Raw genomic sequence first — 10735 nt, 5'->3', positions numbered from 1 at the left:
GAGACTGGACAAAAATCGTGCACCTATGGATGAGGACAGTGGGTGGGGAGTGAGGGTGGAGGGTGGGGCGGGAACTGGGAGGAGGGGAGTTATGGGGGGAAAAAAGAGGAACAAATGTAATAATCTGAACAATAAAGATTTAATTAAAAAAAAAAGAAAGCTGATGCTTTATCTTTCATAATAGAAACTCAATAAAAAAATTCCAGGATGTTCGCTGTACTCCCCAAACAGAGAGCAACCAGTGTAGATTCAATTTGTTCAGAATTTTTTTGAGAGAAACTTCTTGATAAATTCATAGGATATCTGATACAGCAAACTAAATTAGAAGAGAATTGGAGAGAAATGGAATGGATTTCAGTTGTATTTTGGAGGCAGATTGGCAGACCTTGGTAATCCATTGGATGTAGAATTGAATGAGAATAAGTCATCGGTGGCTCCCAAGTTTTTACCTACATAGATGAGTAGGTAGAGTATTCATTTACCATGTTAAGTCTGGAGGAAGAACAGAAATCAGGGTAATATCAAAAGTCCACTTTAGATATTGAGTTTGAATGCTAAAGATATTTAAGTGAGATGTCAAATGGTCAGTTAAGTAAGTAGCCTGGAATCCAGAAGAGGGGTAAAGAGATATGATTGTGTAATTAGCAACATTCAAAGACTGTTAATACAATGGAAAAAAGTTAGATTGCCTAGGGCAGTGGTTGGCAAACTGTGGCACACAAGCCACATGCAGCTCTTTGGTCCCTTGAGTGTGGCTCTTCCTAAGCCTTAGGAGTACCCTAATTAAGTTAATAACAATGTACCTACCTATATAGTTTAAGTTTAAAAAATTTGGCTCGCAAAAGAAATTTCAATCATTGTACTGTTGATATTTGGCTCTGTTGACTAATGAGTTTGCCGACCCCTGGCCTAGGGTAAAAGAATGGACCAAAAAGTTAAGAAAGCAAAGGATCATATCCCAAAGAACTGGAATTAATAGAGGTCTGGAGGGAACAAGCAAAGGACACTGCAGAGAGTAGGTGTGGACCCAAAACTGGCTTGAAGTGAGTTTAAGAATTAATGCATGTGAGTTAAGAAAGTAGAGAGAGTGTATGTTAAACAATGCTATTAACTTGTTTGTGAAAGTGAACACGGATGGTATTTGAAGAAAAGTGGAGTAGAGGGAAGGTGTTTATTTTTTTTATATTGCTTTTTTATGTGAGGCTCTAGAATGGAGGAAAGGTTGGATATGTGAAAGAATCAAGAATGAATGGGACCCCAAATACATGTGAAGAATTGATTGGCTTTTAGCAGTAGGCATATCAGGATTAGTGCAAACTCACACCCCTTTAATGATATAAAGATAAGTCACCTTTAATTCAACCACACAAAGTTCAGTCTGTTCTGAGTACTTTTTCTTTGACAAAACCTTGAAACTGAATTTAAAACTTAGTAATTTTATTGTTGCTGTGTCATGCTAGTGAACATTTTTATAGTCTTGACCATAATTGGGTTAGAACATTTTCTTTAAAGCCTTAGACATTTTTTCTTTTCAGGGGCATTAGAAAGTGGATTTGATTATTCCTGTATTTGAAGAATGTTTATCAGTAATGGTATACAATAACCAAGTATTGGAAATAATAGGAAACAAACAATTTCTGGGTTTAATTTTATTTGCTTAGCATAAATTTTCTTTTTCTTTTTTTTAACAGAGTCCAGTAAAGAACAGTTTGCCAGTACAAACATTGCTGAAGAGATGGTAAAACTCTTCAAGAAACAAATAGAACATGATAAGAGGGAAATGATTTTTGAAGTTCTTGCTCCTTTGGCAGAAAATGGTGAGAAAATAAATGCATCTCTTGATTTTTTTTATCATTGTAGGCCTTTTCCATTTTTTTCTAACATTATTTAATTGCTAGCTATTTAATTGATTTATTAATGATGCAAGTTTGAATTTGTGTATCTCTAACTTCAGCTACATATTATCTACTTCATAATTGTATCTACATTGGCCAAAGCTACTGTCCAAGTTTGTTTAACTTGGAAGTCTTGGCAAAGATGGTTCTGTAGCTTACACATTCTTATGCTGATCTGAAAAAGGCAGCTGAGAGCCTTAAACCCACTTTTGTACCCTTGCAGAGCAAAGGGGATAAAAGTTGGAGCTCTAGGCCTGTCAACAGTGTAGACACTGGTAAACTACTCGTGTGTTTGGGCAAAAAAAAAATCTTAAGGAATACACCTTAGGAATAAGAGTGATCCAGAATAAATAAACCATTCCATATGAATAATTTTTCAAATACAGTGTCTAGCATATAATCAAAGAGGACCAGACACATGTGGAGACAAGACATTATAAGCAAGAACCAGCACTAAGAACAGGCAGCAGCAACAAATCTCCAGATATTGGAATTATTAGACATTGACTCAAAACAGGTATGCTTATGATATTCAAAGCAAGCTTGAAAATCTTAGAAGGAAACTGAAAACTCTAAAACATGACGTGACAAATTTGAAAGAAAAAAAAAACAATTGGAAATTCCAGTATTGAAAAATACAACCCGAATTAATGGTGGAAATGACAGATTAAATGTAGTTGATTTGGGGAACTGGTGAAGATAGATTGAAAGGAAGTCCAGAAAGAAAAGAACCAATATGCATAAAACAGAATAAGAGGTACAGAGGATAAATGAACAGCTCTCATATACATTTCTGGGAATTCCCAAAAGGGTGGGAGGAGGGTAGAGATCAGAGGATGTATTTAAAGAAATTTTGGTAGAGAATTTCAAAAAATTCAAGAAGCCAAATGAATCTAAAACATGATAAAAATAAATTTACCATCATATTGAAATTATAGAAAAAAATAATAAAATCTAAAAGTAGCCAGGAAAAAAATAGCTTATTTTAAAAGGGCAACTGTTCAACTGACAGCTAACTTCTCAATAGCAACAATGAAAACCAACTGACAGTGAAACAACAACTTCTATGCACTGAAAAAAAATGTCAGCTTGTAATTCTAAACTCAGTGAAATACCCTTCAGAATTGAAGGCAAAATAAAGTTATTTTCAGATGAAAAACAGAAAGTTCACCACCACTATATAGTCACTAAAGGAAATTGTAATGGGTGTTTCTGAGAGGGAAAATGCTTCCAGAAGGAAGGTTCTAGATGCACAGGAGAATAAAGAGCAAAAAACTAGTAAGTAGATAAATTTCATGAACATTGATTTTATAAAATAATAAAAATAATTTATGGTGAGGTTTAAAATATATATGTATATAATTTAATATATATCAGGAAATAAACATAAATATTGAAGGAAGTGAAAGATGTTAAAGACCCTTATATTAATTAAAGGATGGTGTGGTATTGGTGCAAGAATGGAGAAAAAGACCAGCAGAAAGTACCAGTAGACTCTGATTATTCAAAGATTTCAACTTTTAATGTGCCTGCTAAAATATCTTTTAAAACCATCTGTAATTATCAAATTAATGGAAGAATTTATGGAAAGATTTTTAGCGAACTGAAAGATAGATCGAAAGGAAGTCTAGAAAGAAAAGAAAAACAATAAGGGTATAGAATATGTGAACAACATGATTAAGAAATTGGCTTAATAGACATATTTCAGAACACTGTACCCAACTACAGAATCCTTTCTTTTCAACTACACATGAAATGTTTTAAAACATAGTCATGAAACAAGTTTCAACAAATTCAAAGGATTGCAGTCTTGCAGAGTATGTTCTCTGGCTTAAGTGGGTTGTCTAATAATAAAAATATAACTAGGAATTCCTGTTTAGATATTTAAAAATACACTGCTAATATTTAGGAGGTCAAAGAAGAATCATGATGGAACTTGGGAAATTTTCTGTAATGAAATTGAAAAGACTATCTCAAATCTTATGTGATGTAGGTAAAGCCATACTTGGAGGGAATTTTTCTTGCTTTGAATAAATATATTAGAAAAGGAAAAAGTAAGAGCAGTGAGCTTAGTATTCATTTCAGAAATTTAGGGGGAAGGAAACCAATGAAGCCAAATAACATAGAAAGAAGGAAACAGAGCTGAAATTGGTAAGATAGAAAATACATAATGAATACAAGCGTATGTCATCAAAGTTGAGTCTGAAGTAAATTAATAAAACTTGTAAATCCCTCATAAGTTAATCAGAAAAAAAAGAGAGAGAAGACACATAATGAAAATCAAGAAATGTAAAAAGAGACCTTACTACTAATCTTACAGAAATTATTAAGAGGATGTTATGAACAAGTTGATGCCAATATGTTTTAAAGTATGGATGACACAAGAAGAAATAGAAAAACTGAGTAATCTTAAATTTTTCCAGAGAATAAGAAAAGCAGATATACTCACCAATTTATTTTATGAGACTACTGTAATCTTTATACCAAATAGATAATACAAGAATGAAAATTAAAGCCAATTTCACCATGAACATAGATCCAAATTTCCCCTTAAAATTTTAGTAAATGAAGCCCAGTAATATATTTAAAATTTATCCTCAAAGCAAATGGGACTTATTCTGAAAATACAAAACAGTTTAATAGTGAAAATGTAATCAATATATTTTATTACATTAAAAATTATTAAAGGGGAGAAATTATATTATCTTAGATTAAGAAAAGCATTTGATACAATTAACTGTGCATTCATGATTTTTTTTAATCTTTAAATTCTTTATTAGTTATGGAATTACAAATGTGTCCTCATTCCCCCCCATTAATCCCCATCCTCCCCCCTCCCCACTCATGCTCTCATGCATTCATGATTTTTAAAAACTTTGCAAATCAGCATTAGAAGAGAATGAAAAGGATATATACCACAAGCCTACAGAAAACAATATAATGATGAAACAAAAAGCATTTCCTTTCAAATTGGGAATAAAAAGGACCATTCCTATTTCTAGTCATTATTGTAGGAACTGTCCACTACAGTAGAATAAGAAAGAAAATATATAGGAGATATAAATAAAATAATATTTATAGATTATATGGTTTATGTCAGAAATCCAAAAGAATTCATAGATCAATTTTTAAAAATTAATCAAAATTAGATTGCTAGCCAAAACAAATGAAAAAATCAAAACATAGTATTATTGTGTACCCGCAAAGAAAATAGGAAATGCATTTTTAAAAATACGTTTTTACCATAGTATAAAATATTAAATGCTTTAAGAATAGACTAGTAAATGTTTAAGATCTCTGGCAGAAAACTATAGGAAATCATCAAGAGAAATTAGAGAAGCTCTAAATAAATGGGAAGCTATATCATTTTCATAGATTGGAAACCTCAGTGCTCTAATGATGTTATATCTACCCATCTTGGTCTGTAGACTCAATGAAGTTCTAACCAAAACCCCAAACACCAGGAATAGCCAAGATACTGTGAAAGACAACAAGGTAGCAGAACTATTTCACTGCATAAAACTCTAATAATTAAAGGACAGTGTGATACTGGTGCAAGGATGGGCAAAAAGACCATTAGAACAGGGTAGCCCAACGACAAATGGGTACCTTAATAGATGTTTATTTATTAGGGGGTAAAAAGAATTCACTGTAAAACAGTATGGAAAGTACAGTCATTTCAATCAGCAGTGCTTTGAATATGAAAAAAAAAAAAAAACTGGAGAGACACATACGCCCACTTTATACTATATTAAAAAATTATAGCCGTAACCGGTTTGGCTCAGTGGATAGAGCGTCGGCCTTCGGACTCAAGGGTTCCAGGTTCGAATGCGGTCAAGGGCATGTACCTTGGTTGCGGGCACATCCCCAGTAGGGGGTGTGCAGGAGGCAGCTGATCGATGTTTCTCTCTCATCGATGTTTCTAATTCTCTATCCCTCTCCCTTCCTCTCTGTAAAAAATCAGTAAAATATATTTAAAAAAAGAAAAAATTATGCTATATTAAAAATTAATTTCAGATTATTGACCTATATGTGAAAGTTAAACCAGAAAGTTTATCTTAAAATATAAGGTAGGAGCATATCATCAAGATCTTGGAGTCCGGATAATTTTCTTAGGTCACAAAAAACTCTAACCATAAAGGAAAAAAATTATTAATTTGGACACCGTTAAGAATAAAAAGGAAGACAGTGGGGTAGAGAAAATATTTACAACATATAACCAAGAAAATGTGTACAATATATTAAAGCTTCCACAGATCATTAAGAAAAATGTAGAAAACCTAGTGGGGAAAACTTGAGTAAGTAGTTGAGAAAAGATACAATCCAATGGCTATTAAACACATACAAATATGCTCAATTGGTCATCTCATACACCAATTCTTGGTCAGGGCACATACCTAGATTGCCGGCTCTATTTCTCTCTCCTTTTCCCTCTCCCTCTCTCTAAAATCAATACGCATATCCTCGGGTGAGGATTAATGCTCAACTCCTTAATAATCAGGGAATGCAAAATACAATACTATATACCCACTAAGATGTCTGATTATACCAAATGTTGATGAAGGTTTGTAGCAGTAGGAATTGTCATTAAATGCTGGTGGGGTGTAAATTGGTACACTTTAGAAAACAGTATCTACTGAGTTGGAATCATGCATTCCCTATAATCCAGAAATATGTGCACTAGGAACCATTACAGGAATGTTCATAGCAGCATCCTATTTAATAAAATCCTAATATGCAGATCGACAGAATGGCAGAATGACCGGTCGCTATGACACGCACTGACCACCAGGGTGTAGACGCTCAGTGCAAGAGCTGATGGTCAGTGTGCTCCCACAGGGGGAGCGCAGCTCAGCCAGACGCCGCCGGGCTCAGCACAGACAGCAGCAGTGGCGGGGAGCCTCTCCTACCTCCCCTGCAGGTTGGTGGTAAGGAGCAAGGGGTTCTGGACTGCGAGAGCCCTGACTGCAAGAAGGATGTCTGCCGGATTAGGCCCGATCCCCCTGGGCAGGCGGACATCCCCCGAGGGGTCCCAGACTGTGAGAGGGTGCAGGCTGGGCTGACAGACATCTCTCTCACCCCAGTGCATGCATCTCGTGCACCAGGCCTCTAGTTATTTATAATGAGGAACATTGTAAACAACTCATATCCATTAACAGTAGAATACATAAATCATGGTATATTTATATAATAGAAAAATATATAGTTAAGAAACAAAATGAAGATACTTAAAACCAATAATGTAACCTGGCTGGTGTGGCTCAACAGTTGAGTATCAATCTAACCAGGAGGTCACGGTTTGATTCCCAGTCAGGGAACATGCCCGGTTCTGGGCTTGATCCCCAGTGTGGGGTGTGCAGGAGGCAGCAGATCAATGATTCTCATCATTGATGTTTTTATCTTTCTCTGCCTCTCCCTTCCTCTCTGAAATCAATAAAAATATATTTTAAAAATAAAACAAATCTTACAAACAGATGAAAAGGAAAAAGCCAACACTGGAAAACACATACTGTAAGATTTTATGAATGTAAAATTCAAAACAAGGTAAGATTATTGCGGTTTTTTTGCTTTGTTTTGTTTTTTAATATATTTTTTTAATTTTTTACAGAGAGGAAGGGAGAGGGATAGAGAGTTAGAAACATTGATGAGAGAGAAACAGCAATCAGCTGCCTCCTGCACACCCCCCACTGGGGATGTGCCCACAACCAAGGTACATGCCCTTGACCAGAATCGAACCTGGGACCCTTCAGTCTGCAGACTGATGCTCCATCCACCACGCCAAACTGGTCAGGGCTAGTGTAGTTTTTAGAAGTGATTATTTGGTGAAACAATAAAGAAAAGTATGGTTGTGATTGCCATAAAAGTCAGGGAAGTAATTTGAGAGAGATGGATGGAGGGGAGAGATTAGTGACGGAAATGCCCAGTGTGACTTCCTGGATTGTTGGCAATTAATTTTTTTTCAAACTTTTTTTCCTTTATTGATTTTTAGAGAGAGACAAAGGGAGAGGGGTAGCATCTATGAGAGGGAAACTTCATCAATCGACTGTGTCCTGCATGCCCTCTATTGGGGTTGGGGCCCACAACCTGGCCATGTGCCCTGACCAGGAATTGAACCCATGACCTCTTGGTTCCTGGGTTGCTCAACCACTGACCTAAACCAGTCGGACTGAATTTCTTGGTTTAGGTTGTAGTTACATGGTTATTGGTTATTTAAATGCATGTTTTTTTTGCACTTCTCTGCATTTGTGGGATTTTTTTAACCATTTAGAAAAGATTTTTAAATACGTGTGTGTGCGTGTGTGTGTGTGTGTGTGTGTGTGATGCATACATATATGCATGGGTACATAAATGCATATATATGCAAAGGGTAGTGATAAAGGTAGATGTTCTTGGACAAAATGACGTTGATAGGTGTGTGATGGGCTATCTGCTGTAGCAAATGTCTTGCTAATACTCTTTAATAAGGCTATTTAAATCTCCCAGGTGTATATGTGTGAGTGTGTGTCTGTGTGACAGAGTGATTACAGTCAAACTCTGAGAGAAGAGATCTGTAAACTTTAATCATGACAAATTTTTAATTTTCTAAATGCCTTAGCTCTTATTCTCTAGGGAGAAATTTGTTTTTCATCTCATTTGTTAGTTTGGCCAAATGAAATTTTTATTATGACCTTCAGTCAGTTTTTATGCCAGAGATTTACCTGTAACCTGCTTTGCAATGTTTCAACATAACAATGTTTTTATTATTTGTTTCTCCTCTACCACCTTCACTTCTCTTTTATAACTGTGGAGTAGATTGAATGATATCTTTGAAAACTTATTTCTGGACTATCTTTAGCATATCATCTTTGGTTTTCCTTATATGCAAAGGAAAGTGATTCCAACATTTCAATTGGGATTTTGTATGATTCAAGAGTTGTTTTTTCAGTGTTTTTAAGGCTTTTTCATCATGGCTTTCAATTCTAGTCACTGCACATTTCTAGCCCTAGCATTCTGTAACCAAGGAAACGCCCTACTTTCAGCATGGCACAGTGCAAATGTACCTTTTCAAAAAATATTCCAGGTTGAATATTCCATGTATTTGGAAATAATATAAAGATCAGTTGTCCTGGTAGTTTAAAAAACAACAAAATCCTCAAGTTTTACACATTAAAATTGCCTGAAAGAAAAAGTCTTAGGTATAAAAATAAGTATTTTTTCTCCCAAATAACAACCATTGTTGTAGAACCTATACTTAAAATAAAATCCAACTGAGAAATGAAACTTGTGTAAGTTTAAAATTTCTGTGTAGCATATGTATTTCTAAGTAGTATTAGATATACCCAAAGCATTTAGGTAAGCCAGTTTAGGTTAAAATACAAAGATGAATGAAGTGTATATAATATCTACTCTAATGGAAAAGGCAGATATGAATGTGAATATAAAATCTTCAGTGATGTAAATTTTGTAATGAAAAAGTATTTGTTATTAGGGAAGTACAAACAAAATTGATTTGATGTGGGAGTAGAATTTGCTATGAAGATAATTTTTAAAAATACAACTGGAATGTAAATTCTCTAATATTCCTTATTTTGTTGGTTATCCATCAGAAAGCTTGAAAGTTATTGTTTTCTTTAACCTGTCATTATGGAAATTTTAAAACCTATTCAGATATACAGAGAACATACTATAATGAACTACCATATATATCCATCACCCTAGAAAGTTTCAAATTAATAAAACCTGAAGCTTTTGTAAAAAACCCAAACAAAAAAAAACATTTAAAATTATGAAAGGTATAGATCTTTTAACTGCCCTGGAAAGATAACATTTATACAAATATGAATCCAAATATACTTGTGATATAGCTTAAAATTTACTAATAGCTCTTTACTTTAAAATAATTTATATTTAAACTTCATTAATGGATCCATTTTAACTTTATGTAACAGGTATGTGTGTTTTAATTTAAACAGTGTGGGATATCTTATTTATTGACTTTTAAATATGAGCATAATATCTAGAATAACAGTGGCATGATAGTACTTACCTTCAGAGCTGAGAATTTGTTTAGGAGCTTCCAGATATTGTGAAAGGTAACAATTTCAATTAGAAAAATGAAATAAAGCTTCTCTGTGTTTAGGCTGCACTGTCAGACACTTCCTTTTGAAACTCAAATTTCTAGCAGTGGTTCTCAACCTGTGGGTCGCGAACAGTGAAAATACATTCTGCATATCAGAAATTTATATTACGATTCATAACAGTAGCAAAATTACAGTTATGAAGTAGCAACGAAAATAATTTTATGGTTGGGCGTCACCACAACATAAGGAACGGTATTAAAGGGTTGTAGCGTTAGGAAGGTTGAGAACCACTGTTAGGGTGTGTTATCTAAATTATGCATTTTCTTGGTTTCTTGTAATTCTTCATAATGGATTGCTTATCCCAGAATTCCTATTTTCATCTCAGGTTTTGGTTATTTTGTTCACATTATTCTTTAGATGCTATTAAACTACAGCTGGTTGAAGCAGGCTTGGTAGAATGTCTACTAGAGATTGTTCAGCAGAAAGTGGATAGTGACAAGGAGGATGATGTTGCTGAGCTCAAAACTGCTTCAGATCTAATGGTTTTATTACTTCTTGGAGGTGAGTTGTAATATATACCAACCAAAGAACACGGTCGCCAGATTCTTAAAAATTTATTGTGTCTTTTGTAAATACTATATAAAGCATTTTTTCATTTTCCTATCTCATTAAATCCTGTTGATGTGATGATTTTGAAATCTTAAACATATGGAGAGGACTATTGATAATAAGCCTGGAAAAGAGGAGGCTTCACTGTTTATTTATGTATGTATGTATTGA

The 10735-nt window shown here is 34.3% G+C and overlaps 1 protein-coding gene across 1 annotated transcript in view; it reads left to right on the top strand.

Annotated features, from left to right (window-relative positions):
* RAP1GDS1 (RAP1, GTP-GDP dissociation stimulator 1) overlaps nt 1–10735 on the top strand; it is a 97850-nt gene that overhangs the window by 76338 nt on the left and 10777 nt on the right. The window contains exons 6-7 of the mRNA XM_015566044.1: nt 1692–1817; nt 10373–10516. Of these exons, the coding sequence (XP_015421530.1) occupies nt 1692–1817; nt 10373–10516 (270 nt within the window). The remainder of the gene's footprint in view (nt 1–1691; nt 1818–10372; nt 10517–10735) is intronic.

Source organism: Myotis davidii, unplaced genomic scaffold (assembly GCF_000327345.1).
Source record: "Myotis davidii unplaced genomic scaffold, ASM32734v1 scaffold252, whole genome shotgun sequence".
NCBI lineage: Eukaryota > Metazoa > Chordata > Mammalia > Chiroptera > Vespertilionidae > Myotis > Myotis davidii.
This window is presented reverse-complemented; position numbering and strand designations above follow the sequence as displayed.